The sequence below is a fragment of the Phaethon aethereus genome (genome assembly GCF_964289735.1).
Source record: "Phaethon aethereus genome assembly, chromosome: 9".
NCBI lineage: Eukaryota > Metazoa > Chordata > Aves > Phaethontiformes > Phaethontidae > Phaethon > Phaethon aethereus.
Window position 1 is genome coordinate 26,518,511 of NC_138585.1, and position 20,761 is coordinate 26,539,271.

General features: G+C 35.2%; 1 protein-coding gene across 1 annotated transcript in view; it reads right to left on the reverse strand.

Annotated features, from left to right (window-relative positions):
• Positions 1-20,044, reverse strand: part of SMC4 (structural maintenance of chromosomes 4) — a gene marked incomplete at both ends in the record, with an annotated part of 38,447 nt that extends 18,403 nt beyond the window's left edge. Inside the window, 7 exons of the mRNA XM_082003340.1 lie at positions 294-434; positions 1,010-1,137; positions 2,241-2,405; positions 15,833-16,009; positions 17,790-17,981; positions 18,592-18,770; positions 19,888-20,044. Coding sequence (XP_081859466.1) covers positions 294-434; positions 1,010-1,137; positions 2,241-2,405; positions 15,833-16,009; positions 17,790-17,981; positions 18,592-18,770; positions 19,888-20,044 — 1,139 coding nt within the window. The remainder of the gene's footprint in view (positions 1-293; positions 435-1,009; positions 1,138-2,240; positions 2,406-15,832; positions 16,010-17,789; positions 17,982-18,591; positions 18,771-19,887) is intronic.
• Between the last annotated feature and the right edge of the window lie 717 nt (positions 20,045-20,761).

Consider the following 20,761-nt stretch of genomic DNA (forward strand, 5'->3'; position numbering starts at 1 on the left):
AATGAGACGGGATCATTTAATCCATGCCGGGGAATTTCTAGGTATATGATAAATGACTCTGATCAGAGAATTTAAGTTTTTGGTGGAAGAACGACTGAAAAACCCAGCTGCGCTGCCTTTGATCATCTTCCCATGCAACTACTATACACTTCTGCTTCGCCAGGTGTTTCCCCCCTGCCCCAAATACAACTACCACACCTTCTTCTGAAAATCCTGCTACCTCTAACACCACATATGCAGAACATAAACCACAGGACTCTTAGCTTACAAATGCGTATCTAAAGTACACTTACTTTTCAAGGTCTTTCAAAGCTTTATTCTTGTTTTTCATTTCATCTGCGAGTTTACTACTCTTCTCATTAACATCTTTTTTTTCTTCGTTAATTTTTTCTTTCTGCATTTCTATATCATTTATTCGTTTCTTTAGGTCATAGCTAGAAGAACAAAACAAAACACCCAAACTCCGCTTTTTTCCATAAAGCTAACATTCATAATGAATATATATTTCCAATCTTAAGTGTAACAAAGTGATTATGTAAAGCATTAAACCCTAGTATTCATTATTGAGTAACCTTGCTGATTTAATACCAAACAGCAAGGAAATCTAACAATTCAGACATGTCAGATGAAAATAGTCTTTAAGTAATCTACTTTCTCAATTTAAATATCAAGCTGTAAGAGATTAGTTTGCCAGACTACTTTACTTTGTAAAAAGCTGGCAAGCAGGTTTTTGGGTCGGGTTTTTTTTTTGGTGGTGTTTTGAGTTTTGTTGTTGTTTGGGGTTTGTTGTTTTTTGTTTGTTTGTTTTTAAAGGTTTTTGTGAACATGGTCTCTATTTTAAAATTTTTAACTTCATGATTGGAAACAAAAATCGCTAGCCACATGCTCCAACTGATTTTGAAGGACTCTTAAGAAATGCAAAATATTTCTAATTAGAGATATGGAAGCAGAGTTTAACACCACCACTACCACATTACAGCCAAATCAATACTTTAAGGGAATTACTTACATATAGTATTGACAGATACGATTCTTTTCTTTAAACATTTTGTTTTCCAAACAAAGAAATTCAATGGCTTTATTCCTGTCCGCTTCCAAGGCATCCTTTTCTTTTTCCACCATTTTAACCCTGTTTAACTAGACAAAAGAGAGCCAGAGCTGATTTTTACTGCAAGTACTACAGAAGAACAAACCACGAGGAAAAAAACCTCAGACCCTTTGCAGCACACGTGTCCTCTGGAGAGATGTTCAACTCTGCAGGGCAATTTAGCACTACAAGCTTTCTGAAACAACAGATCACCATTTCTGCAGCGGAGACTGTCCTTTTAGGGCAATTCAAACAGTAATTTAAAACTAAAAGGGGATCTTACAGATGCTAGGAACAGCTTACGCAAATCTAGGAAAATGTAGGTGAGAAACAGAGGAGTTACACATAGACATATATATTATTTTCTATATTTCACATTTTGACTAGCCCTTTTAGTTAGTTAAGAAGTTAATTTAGAAGTTAATTCCGGCAACTACATGTCTTTTGTTTTCCCTCCTGGCCTTAAAAAAAGTCTGCAACATATTAGGATTTACTAAGGACACATCAAGTAAAAAGAGCTTTGATATTATTTAGTACTTTCAGAACTCAATACATAAGCATTATGAAGCCAAGTTCTGCAATAGATCTACATAAGCTCAAGTCACAACTAGCTTTCTGTATTTTTAAGCCTCCTCATACAGTTGTGTGCGCATCATGTCACCAATGCTCTGCCTCCCTCTTCCTTTCCCCTCTTCTTAGTCCGTGAATGGTTTCCCTGTTACTTCTATTTGCTACTTAGCAATAGGAGTCAGGCAGATAAAGCGCTCTACTCTGGATGTATTCAGATAATGATAATCGGTTTCTCTATTCAGTTTGAAAAGCACTGAATACACACAGATATGATCAATGTGTTCAGCAGGTAAAATCCCATGTTCCAACTCAAGCATTCAAACCTTTGGGAATCGAAAGCCAACAGCATTCTAAGTGTTTAAAGAAGGGCAGCTAATGTCAACTGCCCGTTTCTTTTAGAATTGAGAGAAGCAGCATACGCAATAAAGATTAACTCGAAATTTCTCTGTGCTCCTCTTGTAGAGGAGTGCCAAATTCTAAACAAGTCTATATGTCAACTGTTTTTCTTAAAAAATCCAATAATGAAACACTGCAAGCTTATATTTTTAAATTTATAATGCAAACAAAACTTTCTGAGACTCACCTTTTCTCCTCTCTGTTCATTTAAAATCTCTACTCTGCGACACAGAGTTTGGATAGGATCTTTTAGCCGTGCAGATCCTATTAAGTCTTCTAAATATTCAAGCATGCCTTCATCATGTTCAGTCTGGCCTTTAGGTTTCATCATTGCAATTTGTTCAACTTCCCCCTTGGAAAAGAAGAGTTTGATGTTTTCTTTTCTTAATGGTTTGGGGTTTTTTTTCTGGGGGAAAGAGTTAGTATTCTGAAAAAAATACCAACATTTTTGGAATGCAGGTATGTGACCATATTCTAGCATTATAAAAAAAGAACAAAATAATGCAGTAATCAAAACAGATATGCAGAGTAGCAATGCATTTGGGGAAACAAAGATCAAAATGCACAGAAATTTCCTCCAGGGAATGCATGGTGGTGATGTGCACGAAAACCAGCATCTCCTCTGAAGCCAACATTACTGTCTAAGCATTGCTTCATTTCTCTAGATTCAAAATGTACTTTCCCAGCCTAAAAAAAAAAGAAGAGAATAAAGCATGCCCTCTAGGTCATGTAGCACCCAATAGTCTTAAGGTAGCTTAATCAGGATTGAAGTCCCTCAAGGGTTCTCCTTAGGAAACAGAAGGCCCATAAAATCACGTCTGATGGATGAACTGGATTTGTATTTCATACAACTGTGACCTCCTTGTTGGAAAAAGAAAAACATTATTTAAGTATTAGGCTTCCTTCATTTAATTTTCTTTTACATACAGTATTAACTTTAAATTATTAGGATGAATAGTAACAATAATTCAGTACTTTTTAAAAAATAAGAATTAGGGAAGATTAAACTGAGACAATGATAAGGACTGTTTATTTTACTGATGCTGTCATTAGCAAACAAAAATCTAATATGAATGTTTTATGCTTAGAACAGAGTAACATGAAACCTTACAAAATATGAATTATATTTTTTCAATTATATGGTCATATATCAGATGGTGAAGACATGAAATTGAATATGCACATATTAAAATGGTATCTGGAGCAAGAATAGATGCTGCAAAAATTAAAGAGAGAGAACACAAAGTAAAAACTATTCACTCTTCAAAAAAGCCAGAGAATTAGGTACACGACAAGAGACAACTTATTTGTAAAAGAAGGCAAATACTGCAGAGTACCAGCATTGGCCTTGGTGACCAGTTTTTAAATGCATGAAATAACAAGCTGGATTAAAGTTTTAAATTTAGTGTTAGAACTGACAAGGTTTAAAAACAGAACAAAAAAAAAATTTATATTCCAATATTCAAGCTACATATGTAAAAGCAGCCTAAATCTATATTCACAGAATGAAAATACAGTCAAGAATTTAGCTGTCATTGCTAGCTGTTTGTTGAGCTTGAGCTGACAGCTAAGTCTCCACAAAAGCATGGATGAGGAGGAACTTCTCCAGAACACACAGAAAGAGGGACAATTAATAAGACCACTGGAGAACCAGAAAGGACAGTCACAGAAGTCATTGAAGGGCACGATTTCTAGGTGAGCATTGTAAATCAGACCTGTAACCAGCTAAGAAAGTTGAGGATAAGGTACTCCTGAACGTCAGCTAAGGAAGTTACTGGAATTTTTTGCCGAAGTGATTTTGTTCCAGACTCAGTATACTATGACACCTAGTGGCCCCATGTTTCTCTTTCAATTAGTAAATACCATTTGGCCTAGTAGAACGGAAAAAGTGAAGTTTTGCAAATTTTGAAAAATAAGAACTAGCATTTAAGTCTTTCTTGCACATAATTCCATTTTTAGAGTAAAACAAAGGCAGAGATTGATTGGGGTTTTTTTTTTCTTCCTGATGTAAAATTCTAGAAGCTAAATGCATCTAAGGTTTTATTTTCTGGTAATTGCTGCTCCTAAAAAGTGTCAACAGGTTTGACAAGACAAAAAAAAACCACAAAACACACACCCCCCCCCCTTTATTTTTATTTCTTATGCATGTCAAAAAGCTAAATTATTAGTATTCTAATAATTGCAGTTGCATTATATACAGTTCCAATTACACATTTGCTCCCTTGCCACAAAGGTATGATTTCTCTACCAAAAACCACCTGCCAGCAAGACACTGCTCATGGGTAGGAAAGTGTGTAATCTCCTAAATTTCTGTGGAATTGTCATAAGTCTCTATTTTATTTCTTCTTGCATTAAAGCCTTTCCTCTGCGTACATCCAAGAAAAAACAATCACTGAAAAGATACTTAATTCAGGTGCTGAGCATCAAGTCTAAGAACTTTCTAGACTCTGTGTGTGTGTGTGTGTGTATATATATATATATAGCCCTCAAGTTAGGTGCTGCTGTAAACCACAAAACTACCCTGGATTTAACACTAGCACAGGAATTATGGACAAGCAAGGAATGTAAATTAACTTTTTTTATGATCTGGCTAAGTATAATTAATCATCTTTTAGTCACAATCATATATGATAATGTAGTTGTGAGGGTTCTCCATAGCTTGCTAATCTAATGGCATATAACTACAATATGCTTAATGAAATAGTAAATAACTAGTGAAATATAATCCAATCGTGTCTAATTCTACAACCTCATAAATTGAGAAATCAGGGGTTTGGTTGTCTACATGGTAAATAAAAACATCACTATATAACCAGCAATTACTGGTGACTTCAGTTTAGGCCATACATACAATAACATTTTGAAAAGCTGAAGTGACAGTTGAGCAGACATTGCACGTGAATGGAACCTGTCAGGCGAGCTATTGCTGATGTTATATGCAATCCCTCTACTTCACCGTACACAAGCAATTTTGGAATTACATATTCTTCATCTTATGTGAAGAGATGTAGATGGACTACCTACTTAAATTCGTGGATTCTTCTCTTATCAAGGGTAAAAATGAAAACATTTAGGATAACTAAATAACTGAATAATAAGGGTACTAAGTATTAGTTAATATTTATATTACTTACAAAGTTAATATATTAAGAAATCTGTTTAGCCCACCCCTCTAGTTAACATATTAAGACATGCTTTCCAGCTATTTTAATTGATAAAGGAGACTGAAAAAGTTTTAACTGCTCTTCTTGCAAGTAGTCATGACAACGATTAACAGAGGAAAAACACATTTTACAACTCTGCATTCTGTTAAAACTTGCTAGTCAATATAACTGTTTCCTAACTTTTTAACTGTGCTTATTACTTGATCCATTATTTGAATTCTGTAGAAAAAAATTACAACCATGCTCATTTATCTAGTAAAAGATCTTTCAAAATACAGACAGCTTTTCTGAAAGTGAAACTAAGACGGCAGCAGGCAGACATTTGTTGAAAAGAAGAAAACATGCTTGGGCATGCTTCATATAGCCATCACACCTAAATTTAAAGTCTCAGAACATACCACCAGGAAATCTCTGTAATTATGTGCGTCAGTTATCTCAGGCATGAATCCGTGAGGGGAGAGGAAGCAACGTGTGTGTGTGTCCCCCAGTAAATCCTCTGTTTAGTTCAGAAGACACTCAAAATGGATGTCAACACTGAGACACTGGTGACACTGGCAGACAGCTAACAAAGAACGGAACATCCACACAAGTTAAGTAATCACTGTATGAAAAAGCATCAAATAGCCATTGAGTGTTTGGGGAAGGCTCTACATTCAGTGCAAGAACACTAAATGGAATTACAAACACAACTTCAGTTTCTGCATTGTGTGAAGTCTTCTACATCAGATAATTTTATCATTGGGATGCTGGCACATCGCTAGCAACAAAGGTAGTCAACTCCCTGTATAATGAACATACACCTGAATAACAGTTTCTACAGAATGCCTCAGCTTCGTTACCAGAAAACAATTACTGGTACATTCTAATAGAGAACACAAGTTTATCTGTGGAGAAATTTCTAAGCAATAAAGTTAACGGACAGCTGTGGCAAATCATGAGGAACCTTGCCCTGACAGCAGGCTGTAAAGTTATAAAAAAAGGGGCAAGAGCCATTCTCACTTGAAAGCCACTTGCTCTGGTGAAAAATATGAGGAATAACTTCAAGGAATTTGGAAGCTGGAGATTCCACCTTTCTTTGCACAGCCAAACTCTTGAAGAGGTGAATTATTTCAGTGCTGTGATGTTTAAGATACTTTCTAAACTCAAATTTCTATTGTGCATACGTAAAGAGCAAAAACTTTAAAGCAAGTTAATCATAAAAGCCTTCAAAAACCAGTGTAAGATTTTCTCATAATAAAATTAACTGTTTGAAATTGACAACTCAGTTGAGGAGACTATGAGAGGGTCAGCATAAGCACAGGGTGAAGACACAGCACAAAATACGCCAGCCAGGAGCGCCTGGACTTGCTGTGCCTGTTGTGTTCAAGCCCATGAGGATGCAGTGGGTGGATGCCCATAAAGATGGCTGATGAACTGACAGCAGTGGTGACATCATCAGCATCACCTATCACTGTTTTAGTGTTATGAGGCTGCCAAGTCAAGAGTCTGTCCATTTTGAGTTCTGGGCATTTCAGTAGAAGTTACACTAGCATCCTAGGAGTATTTGAGAAACACTGTTCATTTAATATAAGACACTATTATAGACAGAATTCATCAAATTTCAGTCTCTGTGCTGCATGCACAATCCCCCGTATTCACGTTAAGACTGAAATACTCATTAGGACTAGCACATCTCTAACAAGGCAGGCAGCTTACTTAAATAGCTGCACTCCATTGCTGCATGTAACTTCCTAGCACAAATTTGTGAAGGGCAAGAATTTCACCTCCCATGTAGCCCTCAGAAGGTAGGACAATAACACACCTAAACTCTCTATTATGTCATTTCTTAGTTCTACTATCTTCTCTAAAATGACACATTAATTTCTAAAAACAGCTGATCCTCTCAGAACAGAAAGCTGCGAGTTTATCCTGTTTTCTGGAATGTAAAGATTTTAATTTTAAGCAACATTATCAAACTGCTTGATAAAGGAAAGTTCTGACCTACTCATCAAGCTGCCTTTCTGCAACTCTTACCACTGGTCTTGGAACAGGGTACTACTACGCCCTTCTGCAGACAACTCCCATTTGTTGCTCCCAGCAGACAGTAGCAGCATGTTCCAACAACCTTCCTTTACACCCAGAGTAGGGTCTGTGGACTGAAGCACTGACTCCAAAGCTAAGTCATCTGAATGAAAGATTACTGACAGCGACCTTAAAACTCTTCATGAAGAAACAAACAATACTTTTTTTCTTTGGTTGCAAAAACTTGCCCGCATTATGACTAGTTGTTTCTGGAGAACCTAGAGAGAAAGGTGATTGCTTACCAATTACTGCTTCTTCTCATCCCTGAAAATTTGGGAAAAATAACTTTTGAAGACGCTGTCTTGCAACAGTGAGTTTTGTCAACTAAACTGTTAATACAGAACTTGCAGCTCTACTTTGTTATTGTTCCACAGGATAATTACAGCAGCAAGCAGGTAAAAAAAAAATCCAGGATTTTGGGTTGTCACTTAATTTCTGGTGTCTTAATCTGAAGCTTTAAAACAAAGTGCTGAAAACGTTGGGAGATATTAGCACATTCCTATATAACCTAGCAAATTGGACTAACTTCTGAGTGTTAAAACCCACAACATCAACAATTTTGAAGCACAGTAAAGCATGGACTCATTAAAAGATATATTGGAACAAGGGAATTTTGTAGCTTGGAATCCAGTAGACGGAAATGTAGTGCACTCTGGGAGGAGAGTACTGGGTAGTTTGGGTGGTTTTGGAGGAGAATTTGCTGTTGCAGTTGTTGCATTTTGGCTTTTGGTAGTGGAGCTCTTATACACTAGTCAAATTCAAAAGTGGAATAATGTAACATCTAACTGAATTGAAGTTTACATTCACTTTTGCTCAGGAAGAGTAGTTTTAGAGAAAATATTGCCTACAAGATGCAATACTATATATTGGAAAAACCTTCTGTGTTTTTACACATGGCTGAGAAACTTAGTGAGGCATTACCTTAGAAAGCAGGACATCCTATTTGTCTCAGTTTCCCACTTCAACTCTTGGAAGTGGAACACAAGAAATCTTCTGAACCCTTCGTGGAACTTCAATGTGTTTTATCATTTGAATCCAGGCTTAAAAATCACAATTTTTGTCGACACTGGTAAATTAGACAAATCCTTTATACAAGCTTTTCTTTTTTGCTTACATTTTCTCCACCTTTCAGGTGCTAGGCCGGGGGAAAGCTGCCTTACTTCAAGTTGGTACAAAGGAAGCTTACTGCAAATAGGGAGCTTCTCCTGCAATAGCCTGGATATTTTCCTCTCATAAGAAGTCTCCTAAAGTTTCAACATTTGGATTTACCCCCTCATACCTAGATGTCAAATCTACCTAGCTGTGGTTCTGCAATACCAGATGATAGCTTCATCTCAGAATTCTTTTGCTACCAGCATTCAGGGTATTGAAACATAAAATAAGCCTAGCTACTACAATCTGTCCGATTTCCAATTCCTCCCTGGTAACAGAAGTGTTCAGTATTTGGAGAAAAAGCTGTCGGCTGGGGTTATGGTCAAAACAGATAATATTGTTTCAGGATTACAATAAACTATCACAATAACTTGAGATATGATGACTGTGGCTATGACATTTGGTATTTTTAAGGCAATCATGGCTTTTTAAAATTCAGAACAATATGAGTTTCACTGTAACGATAGCATACTTTTGGTAACACACTAGCTTTTAAGGCGTTTTAAACAGCCATAAAAGGAAGTTTTGTTAATGAGTCCAAAACCTTTGAGTGATGGGTGGGTATCAGCAGGCTATACTGTAATCCAGAGCATAATCTTTGTTACAGCGCAATTACAATCACCTTCTAACTTCTTAATACTGGCAATATGTCTATTCAACTGGCTTACTAAATTAACTGATTAAGTGAATTACAGTTTGCAGCTTTATAGTATGACATAATTCTCTTTCATTTAAGTGATATGCAAATGTAAACAGCAGTCAGAACATAATTTGGTTTACCTTTGTCAAGCAACACAAGATTAACGGTCTTGTGATATTTCTGGTAGAGTATTATTATGTATGCACATATAAAAAGATTGAATGTAAACACATTGAGTTTTAGATTTAAAAGGTTTAAGCATAAATGTTTGTTCCAAAAAAAGGCTACTTGAGTTATTAGAAAAATTCATACCACACTGAACTTGGAAACAATAGGGTTTTCTTTATATGCAACAGGTGATCAACAGAACTTGTTCTCTAAGCATTGAACTGAAGCAAACAGTTGACTTGTAGCCAGCATATCCAGAATGCTGAGAAAACAGTACTTGCAGTTATAACCGCCACCTCCAACTCAAAGTTTTGTTGAAGATTATAGTAGCCATAGGTAAAATCTGTTATTGTTTGTCCTATTGAAGAAAAATCACATCTTGATCAATCCAAATCATAATCCAATTTCAATTCTTCTCTTAACTTTTAATAACTTTTTAATATGGAAGGCTAGACAGAACTGACCTGTCAAGGCAAACTTCCCCTCATAAAATAATAGTAAAGTTTAGAATTTTTAAGTTATAGAACACAGCTATATTTCAATTTCTTTCCAATGGTGAAGCACTTCTCCCAGAGCAAGGGGAATGTGGACAATAGATTTTGAAAGTATTTCACCAGCCAACTACAGGAGTTGAAAATACAGCACGCACAATTTCTTAGCATCATCAGCATAAGGAAGAGCAAAGGCTTATGCAGCCAGAAGAATGAAACCAGTGGCACTAGGGATTTGCTTGAAGGAGAAACCACATCAAAACATTTAGAATGTTTACTATAAAAGCTGTTTTTCTACAAAGATTTAAAGGATAGAAAATCCAAGACTAATTTTGGGAAGTTCCAATTACTGTTTTTCCTTCCTTGGTCTCCTATTCTAACCCACTTTTGAACATTGACATTAGAACCAGCACCAATACTAAACTACTACTAATAAGGTTTAGGCTCTTTTCCTATGCAGCTCCAATTCTACATGTTTGACAGAACTTGTAACTGCTGCAAAAGTCAATGGGGAGCAGAATTAGAGGAAAAGTAGTAACAAATATCAACCTGCCATATCACTTGGTAAGTGCTAGCTTGGAAGTTGTATAATTCTTAGTTTCTGCATTTGACACCAATTGCTTCACATTTTTTTTCCTGGATAATTTGTGCAATCAGTTTCTTGATATTATAAAAGCACCCAAACTGCATTTTTCATCTTATATAAGCCACTAAGCAGCCATGTGAGACAAGTCTTTCCATTTCCCTGTATGCTACTTGCACTAGTTGCAACCCCTCTCTTTTTTTCTTATATTAGACTAGCATGACAGTGCTCACACTTGGCTTTTTTTTTTTATTAAAATGGATAGCGCTCACTTTTTAAGCAGGAGTAAGTGTTAAATTTGCCTATCTTCAATTTTCCAGAATGGCAATTTCAATTTTACTTTGACAGTGTGCTCATACTCCCCTCTTCATGCAATGTTTTGACTATGAATTCTAACTCTACATCCATGGGCCTTGGCAGCTATGTACAGAGATAACCAATATTCCTGTAACCTTCTTCTTCTCCTGGATATGTGACTGCAATACAGCTCTTGTTGTAAGCCACAACAGTTGATGTTTGTTTTTTTTTTTTCCCCCAGTTGCATGTTATTGCTGCTGTTACTTAATGCTTGCAGTCATCTCTCATTTCTACCCTTCAATTTTACTACACAGCAAATATACAGGAGGGCAGAAAACATCAAATACTCCACTTTGTCCTTTGTCTTCTGAGAAAAGTGTTATAAGCTAGGTGGGAAATCAAGAAAGTCAAACAAGTAATAAATGCACATACACAGATCTACAAGGCCACTACTGTCCAAAGATGAAGAAAAACTTAGAATTAGCCTGTTATACAACACTCGGTTGTTTGCACAAAACTACTATTCTGCATTCTGGAAATAATTTAAAAGTAGCCTTTGTCAAGCTGTTTGCACATCTGTCTAATTTTAGAAGCTTTAAGCACATTCTTGTATTTAATACAAGAATACAAATTGAGTGCAAATCTAGAGTCACTTTGGAATCTAAGTTACTGTCAAACTCAACCTACGGTGTTTGACTTAAGATTATTGGTATGTTCTAATTAAACTAATTGATCACTCTTAACTACATACTGCCCCTAGAAAAGTGCTTTTCTCTACTTCCAATATTTCTCTGTTTTTCTGAAGAAAGCTTAATAGACATTGGTTACAATGTCATGTCGCAATTTGCAAAACAAAAATCGTATGAATTGCCAGCATAAGTTCTCTGATAAAGAGAATTCATTCTGAAACTGCACATAGACATATTAACGTATCTTATGCTGCTCTGTATTCACTTTGGCATAAAGCGTAATATTTAAACAGTCGGGGAAATTGATTCTATACTCTATGAATCAGCATGAGGCATCTATTTTTACATAATATTTTGTTCAAAGAATGTGTTTTTCCTTAATGACATTATCACACTTGTTTTAATTCTTACTACCACTTCAACTCAGCTGTCCTTGACCTTTCTAGAACAAACCACTCTTCAGCACCAATGCTGGCAACACAGATCTCCATTTATAATCCCAGCAGAGCTTTTCAGCTTGTGCTCCACTCAGTGCTTTAGCTCAAACGTTGGTGTGCCTCATTAGGAAAGCAGACCTCAACAATTGGGAACTTCTGGCTTATCTCAAAGCCAGAAGAAAAATCTGCTCTCCCTCATTTCCTCTCCAATACACTAAAAGAGCGACTCCTACATTATTTCCACAAAGCAGCAGGTGAAAAACTTGACTAAATTTCCTTTCTGGCAACATAATCTTGCCATAAGACAAGACTTAGTACATTACAAAATGCTGTCCAATCAGTTAAAAAAATACATACATATAAAATCACTGTAGTTGTTTGTAATTGTTTAAGATTACGTGGGGATATTTTAATTAAGCCTATCAAATACATTTAAGTGAAATACTACTGTAATTAGTACAAAAATTACTAATGTTTCAATTTGTTTGAAAGAAAGTAGGTTCTAAAGTAACTTGAAATCAACTCACAGAAGTCTGCTCCCATGATACTGTTTTTTAGTACAAAATTAATTCAAAGTTTTGTGTAATTTATTACCATTTCTACAATATTCATTTGCAAAGTCGCTGAATGGGGGTTACCTATGAAATTCCACTTTCTTTTTAAAAAGTTAGTATCAACTAGACTTCTCTTACCTTGAAAGATTACAAAAGCCAATTACAGCAGGCGTTAATGGTTGCTGTCCACAGCCAGTTTGCTTTGCTCCCCAGACACGCCTACCTTGCAATGTCCAGAACTGACATTCCTTCAAGTGCTCCCCCTTTATTAATTACTTAGAGCTAGGATAAGGAGGCTGAAATTTTTTTTTTTTGGCCTCAAGATTAACCTTTTCAGAGGAGTCACTATTGAGCAACAGCAAACATACTTACCTTCCGAGTTTTGCACAGCCTGGTCAGAGCACAGAACCCACACAAGTTTTCTGTATATATATACTGATATCACAAGTGAGTCTTCTGAGAAAAGCTATGTCATTTTATTTGTTGTTTTTTATAGATATACAAGTTACTGAAACTGGGACATTAGGTGTAGAAGACAGAAAAATGGCTAGATATTACCATGGTGCTTAGCATGCTTTTTTTCTTTAAATAAGATGCTTTTTTTTCCTGTTGCAGTTTCAGCTTGTGGCAAGCTCATTAAAAATGCACTGAACAGTTGTCTATTCCTAGAGTACTATAAGCATACAGTTATTTATTAAAAATAAAAAAGTAAAAAATATGTAGTGTTAGAACTTAAGGATCACAAAAGTGACAAACTCCTCCTGTTAAATGTTGGCAGTATCCCACTGTAACCAGAACCATTTTTAAACAAGTTTTCCACCTCCCCCCCGCCCCAATTCACTAGTTCAGGCACAGAATTTGTAATATTTGTAGAACTACTTGATCAGTCTTACATATTCTGTTTCTGCACAGGTGTTTTTTGAAATGTTCCTCACAGAAGTAATCAATAGTTTTGATTTTAGTATTTTCAGTATGGCATCAGCAGAAGTACCTGTACCATGCCCTACCTACCCAGCTTTTACAAAACTCAGTCTGGCCTAAGCTTTCAGATTTTATCCTAAAAGGCACCAAAATCTGCTATGTCAGAAAAAAGACTGCAAAATAGGGGGTGAAGTGGGGAGAAGAAACAAACAAACAGAAATAATAAAGCAGTCTTCTAAAACGCAAGTATTTTCCATTGAGTAAAGCTAAATATGCTAACAAGATGTAATCAAGTATCTAAAGGTTTTATTACTACATGTAGGACATGTTCTCTTACAACTTCTTCTTTAGTACTATCTAGTGAATATTCTGTCACACACCAAAACCAGCATTTGATAATCCTTAATTAACAGTTTAGCACAAAATCTACATTACAAGTGAAATATTTTAATTATACCCTATTGACATAGTCAAAAATCAAAGATATTTATAACATTTTAAATGAGAAATTACTCTGACTTGGTATCAAGTTAAAACTTAGCTTATCTGTAACTAGAGAAGAGCAAAAGCTAAATAACCTGTTATTTATCCCTCCAATTTTAAATAACTTAATTTGAAAAACCTCAGGGGAAAAAGGGCAATCCTTGTGATAGTAGTTCACAGTCTTCGCCTTCTGACACAGTCTCATTTACTTCTAACTACAATTTTTAATATTTGGGTTTTGAAGCTGTGCTGTCATTATGTGGAAAATATTGCTACATTTCTCAACTGGAAAGTACTCAACTTTGAAGCTCCAAATCAGTAGATTTCACTTTAAAAAGGCGTAAAAACTTTGTGCAAAGAGAAAGGACCTTGCCTCAGGCAGAAAGACTAAAGAAACACAGAAAAATCTCAGTACGGTCTCCTCTGCCATTCATGATAATGTATTACCCACAAAGAGTCTAATGGAATGAAAGAAAAAAAAAAAATCATGGTGGGAACCATTGCTTTATGCCTTAATATTGGTTATACCTTCCCCTTATTTCCCATTGTACAGTTGGAAAGCACAAAACTCAAGCTTTTAGGAAAAGGTATGTTCTTCTCATTGATAACTTCCTGGAAAACAATTAATGGCAGAAGAAAACAAATCACATTTTGGGGAAAAAAAATTACAAATCAATCAATTAAAAAAGCTTAGCAATACTCCCTCCCAAACGTTCCCTCCCGCTCCTCCCAGTGGTAAAAGGGCATGCTCTCTAACACCAAGCTTTAAGTACCTCTACACCATAATTTCTACCTAGCTTAATCTTTGACTCTGCATTCTCTCCCTTTAGAAATTTTGCTAAAATGATACTTAAGAACAACTAAATAGAAAAAAAAAAATCATATTTACTACAGTTTTGTTGGAGGTACTTCTCACTCCATCTTGAAACAGAAAATACAGGAATAAAGTGTTGGAGGGAATAATTAATTGGCACAGAGACTTCAAAACAGATATATCCTCTTTTTGTGGGTGTAACTAAAAAAAGGACTGCACAAAAAGGCTTGAGGAAGTGAAGTAAGCACAGCGACCTATCTAGAATTTTTTAAAATTTTTTTTAGAGGGGAACTGGAAGCTCCTTTGACAAAAACATGCCTGAAATAAACTCAATTGAAAATTCTCAGACCTTGGGAGGCTCCCACTGTTCGCTAATTTTCTAGGCCATGATCCTTCAGACTAAATTTGGGACCTGTTAGTAATAGTAGTGAAATAATTACAGGTAATTGCAGATATAGTGACTCAATTGAACTAATATTTTACATCTTCCATCAAGTACTTTAACTCAATTTACATTTCAAGTAACTGTTTTGCACCTAGCAAAATTCAATATTTAAAACTAGAAAAACTGAGTGTGGTTCTCCTCAGCCTGTCTTTTAAACAGCAAACATATGCCAGCAAGCCTTATAATTTTAACATCAAATATTAATATAATTGCTATTATATTGACAAATTCTATGGTTATTTTTACAGTATGGCTTGTAAACTGTAGCTTTTAAAAACATGGTTTGAATTGACTATAAACCTGCCATTCTTTGAGTCCTCCACAGTTGTTGAACAAGTGTAAACAAAAAAAGTACACTTCATGTGTTTTTTCTTGCACTCAATTTTTATGCACAGTTAATTTTTGTATACATACTTCTCCAGTAAAACCATGTCTATATATGAGAGCCATAGATAACTTCACAGTAAAACCATTAAGATTTAAGTTAATATTGATGCTCTTTTATCTAAAGTGTAAACAAGTTGCTGAACCTCTGCCACGCTTAAGCAGCACAATAATATTGGGGTTTAAGGTTTATTTTACTACACCAATATTTACGTGCTGCTAGGGCGGAACAAGTATGACAACTCTTCTATTCATCCACATGTCAGGAACACAAATTTGTTAATAGAAAAAATTTATATTAGTATCTTCAACTGCTTCTCTTCCTTAAATTTCTAAAGCAGCAAATAATGATTCGCATCTTTATAGAGCATGCAAATCATGATGTGCTGCTAGAGTACTTTAAGGCCTCAAATACAAGACTTAAAACCTAGACAGTATTTTTTTTTATAACTGGAAATAGAGTTTTATTTAAAATTGTTTTTATTCAGACACCAACCTGTAAAATTAAGAACCTGTTATGGTCCAGATCAATTCCATGGCTTCGAAGAAGAATACCAACATCTTTGAATGTCTTTTTCTTTCCATTGATGTGGTAGACTGAAGAATTATCTCTATAAGCAGTTCTAGATACACAAAAATTGCTGTTAGGAATGACTTCGTAATCATCTCCTTCCTGTTTTAAGGAAAAACAAAGTCAGAAAAACAATTACTATATCACAAGTTTACTTCATATTTCACAATTAAGCACAGAAGTTTTATGATGTTCAGGTTTTAAGTCAGCTGCACTCTGGGGTCTAATAGAAGTGGGAACTGTCTTAAAGCTGCATATCTCAAAAAAAGAAAGAAAAAAACCCCAAAAAACCCCTTGAGGACTGAACAAAAAATATCCCAAATTGTTTAAACTGAATGGCCTTCATATCATGCCTTTCCCACCTCTAATACAAGCTATTGCTTTGAAAATACTGAATTTAGTCTCTTTACCACTGCTTCAGATCACAAAGGAAAAGGCCTACTTCAAATTTAAAGTGGCTGTGTTATTCCACCCTTTAAATTTGTTGTTTTTAAATTTTACATTAGGAAGTCTTGAATGACTTAAATACTGTTTGCATTTTAAACTCCTCTTTTGTAGTGCTAGGAAAAGGAGTTACTTTTAGCTGCCTAGTTCTAAAGGGAAACTGTAGAAGATAAAAAAGCAAAACATTAAAGATGTGACAAATATGACATCATCAGCTTCAAAAGATATCTTAGACTTACCTACGAAGCAGCAACTAAAATAAAGCTGGTACTATACTTTAAAAAGTTAAAATTGATGCATGCTTCTTGTAATGACTTAAACTGGCCTACCACTTTCCAAGATTAACCCCCAAGAGCACAATCAAACTGTTATCTAGTATGTGCAGATTTTTTTAATATCATAAAGTTAGCTCCTAGATGTTAATACAGAGTCAAGTAAAAAAAAAATATGTTTTGAATCTGGTTATTATAAATACAAGCAAAAGGTATGTGTGTATGTACATTGAGTCAAAGAAAAAAAAAATCTGTCTTTTAAAACAGTCCCTTCAAAGGCTGTATATATTGCCACTTTTTAACCACAATTTCTGAAATTTCAATGTACATTTCCCACTATTTTGACTGACCCCAAACTCAACAGTTGATACTTCAGCTAGAATGTGCACAAAAATTAAATTTAAGTCAGTCAGAGAAATAAATTCCTTGTACTGTAATGGCAATAAGTCAACAAAAAAGTCCAGAATTTTTTATCAATACATGAAGTGGCAAGCAAAATAAATATTTTAAAATTGCCAACACTTTCTATATCATGAAAACAAAATATCAGGTTCACAAATATTTAGTTGAAGGATGTGAGGTCTAAAATTTTTGATGAAAAATATCTTTTAAAATTGCAGGCATGTTTACAGTATATAAAGTGTAAATAAGAAAGTTTCAGATTCATTATATATTTTTCTAAATTTAGACAACCTAAAATAGTTTCTAATTGGCTTGAAAAGTTTTGCTTAAATACGTTTTATTTCTTAATATATATCCTCATATTATAAATTTAAGAATATATATCATGTCCAAACATAGACTTTTTGGGAGTACTATTAATTTCAGAAATAAGTTTTATTTACTTGAGGTAAAAGAAATGACAACTCTAGAATGACTTCTTAAAAGGTTTCTTACATATTTCTAAATAGTTTTAAAACGGACAGGTACCCCGTATTAGTCTTGCAGAAAATAAAAAAAAAGAATCCCTACTAATATTTTAAGAAGTGCACTACTCAATAATTTTTTAAGCTAATTAACTTTGAATTGATGTTTTACAGCCCAAAGGTAAACTAATCATGCTATGAAGTTGCCCCCAGCTCAAACTAAAATAACCAAATATTAAAAGTTTTCCAATTCTTAAACAAAAAAAAAGCCTCCACTGTTCTGAATAGAAGCATACATACCTTGTCAATGATCTTTTGGAAGTGGACTTCCACAGAACAACTCTGGATGTCCGAATGTTCATCAGAATTATGGATCAGCACAGAGAGTTTTTTGGATCTGATTTTTTGTGCTCGATACCCAAATACAAAAAGCATTGAATCAATGACATTGGATTTTCCACTGCCATTTGGCCCAATAATACATGAAAAACGCTGCATAATAGAAGGAAAAAGTGATATTCAAAGGGAAATAGATGCTGGCCAGTATACATCACCCACTTCATTAGTGAACAGTTTAAAACACAATTATTTCTAGCGCATGAAACTGCAGACTATTTGATAGCTTAGTTTCTACTGCCAAATGTAAAGCAGTACAACTTATTTAAGAAAGAAACCCACACCTCAAGTCAGCTCAGCTTTCTAAAATTTAACTTGTTAACTCAAAGCGATACTGCATTTAGCAAGTATGTTCGCAAGGAAAGTTTCATGATTAGCCACGTAAGTCTCTTGTGGGCACTAAAAAATATTCTCATTCTTCAAACACACCCCTAAAAGTTCTCCAGTAAACGAAATAAAGAGCAAAGTGTGCTTTTTTAGGGTTTACTGATAAATTAAAATTGTACAGGATCAGAAAGTTGCACTTAAACTGTTTTTTCTACTGTCCAATAATGAAAATTTATAACATCACTATATAAGTAATTTTAAAACATAAATATTTTTCAGTTATTTTGAGGTAAACTTACATGAAACTACAGGAAGGAATTCTAATACACAGCGAAGTCTTACCTTCATTTAAAAAATGCTTAAGGTAAAAGAAAGATACCTTATGAAAAGGTCCCAAAGTTTGCTCCCCTGCATAGGATTTGAAGTTCTGGTTTACAATATGAGTTATCATGAGACGAGGAGCACCAGCTTCATTGGTCATTGCTGGAGGTGGGGGAGGAGAGATGCTACCCAAAATCTCTTCTAAACTTCGATTATCAAGCACCTCATCTGAGACTGCTAAAACTCATCCAAAATAAACAAAAAGAAAAAAAGACTATAAGCTTTCAATGACTAGACACCTTTTAAAATGTTCAGCTGGAAAAGCAAACAGCATTTCTATATGAACCAAACCTCTACTTTTGCCTGTAATTATTAAAACTAGCTAAGTGGAATTAAAAATTCTCCTTTCCATGAACCAAATCTTTAAAAAGAGATACTTAAGATGTCTCATCGATTCACTAGTGGGCTTGTTCTTTCATTATGTAATTCTTATTCTAACACACTTTAATAGGCACTCTGCAATTACAATAGCTACAACCGTCACAATAAGCCTACAAATCTGAAACAGGCAAAGTCTTTCTAATTAATAAGTGCAAAGCCACATTTCAAGCGTGCTCACAAGTCACTGCAAGATTTGGGGATCGCTGCACAATGCTCTGAAAGCTGTAATGACAGCACAACTACTCTGCAAAGACAGGAAGTTTGTTACGAAAACAAACTGGCCCCCTGGATATCAGCTAGTTGTAAGCAAAGCAGCTTTTCAACAGTTACTAGCAACTTTTTCTTCAAATAGACAGTAGGTTTTGCCACCAATTTCAACATATTAATCTGTTTGTCAAATACCTTGCTTTAATAATTGCATATCTGGCTACCTAAAAAGACACACACTGCTGTTTTTCCAGACATTTTCAGCAAAAACTCCACTCAAGAAACTCAAGAAAATACACTGCTTCATGAAAAAGCAAGTCAAATCATTTTAAGAGTTAAGTAAATAAACTTGACATTTATTCCATTCCAAGAAATCCCGTACCATTGGCTGCATATAAATTTGAAAAGTCCTGCTGTTGTATCACAACCTTAAGTACAATGTTACAGATCAGGAATATGAAATAGGCTTTATTAGGAGAATGTCTACTAATTGCTTTTGCACTTGTACTAAATCACTGGTCCAAACACTTTAACTCTTTGCAAGCCCTCTTTACCAAACACTTGCCAGGAGTTAAGGCTTTCAATATTCCTTTCTAGAAAAGAGCAAATCCTATCTGAGCAGTTGGTAAATTCAACTGAACATTGCTGCTAAACAAGTACTATCAGCAAGTTTACACACCATCAGAACCACAATATTCAGACCTACCTTGTGGAGGTGCTTTGCCAAGCTGGCCGTCACCTTCGTTTTCCACTTCCATGTCACTAGTGGACTCCTCTAAGGGCTCTCTGCCTTTCCGATGGGCCGCTGTAGACGTTTTGGTGCTCTTGCTTGGCATGATCTCTGTTGGCTGCTCCCCTTCCATTCCAAGCAATCAAACTACTGAAGGGATTTATCTCCTTTGCTAACATAAACAAGAAAGCCCGTGATCTAAGCATTGAACTACAACCCCCTACGGGATACACCTACATGTTTTCCCAGATGTTTGACTAATTTAGAAACTAAAGACTAGAGGTATTTTGAAGACAAAAACCCAAATTTGAAACAAAACCTCAAGCTTAGCCTCATAATAATCTATTTTAAGTTACGTGACCCCCTCCAAAACAACGGTCCAACCCTGATCTGTAGAAACTGCATGAATCTACCTACTGAAAACTCATACAGCCATGTTCAATGCAGTTACTATGCTCAGAGAAAGCAACCATGATGCTGGGGGCAAAAGAGTTAAAGATACATTCGCAATAACAAACTAAGTAGCCATACGTCTATACTTTTCTGGAAACACTGGTCGCATACACGTTTCAGACCTGACATGCATTTTACTTTCAACAGTCCATGCCGACTATGTATTTTATATAGATAGATAAACAAGACCTGCGTAATTACAGCAAAGACTCGACTCTTAAACAGCTTAGATCAACACACTCATTTCGCAAAATATAACACAACCACTACAGCCAGCGTTCATCATTTAACAGCGAAAGCAAAACAAAATACCTTAATCTAGTTGTGATGTTAAAGTTAGCTGTTCAAGAACGAAACGTTACAAAAGTCCATCAGCTGGCACTTGAGCACAGCTCCC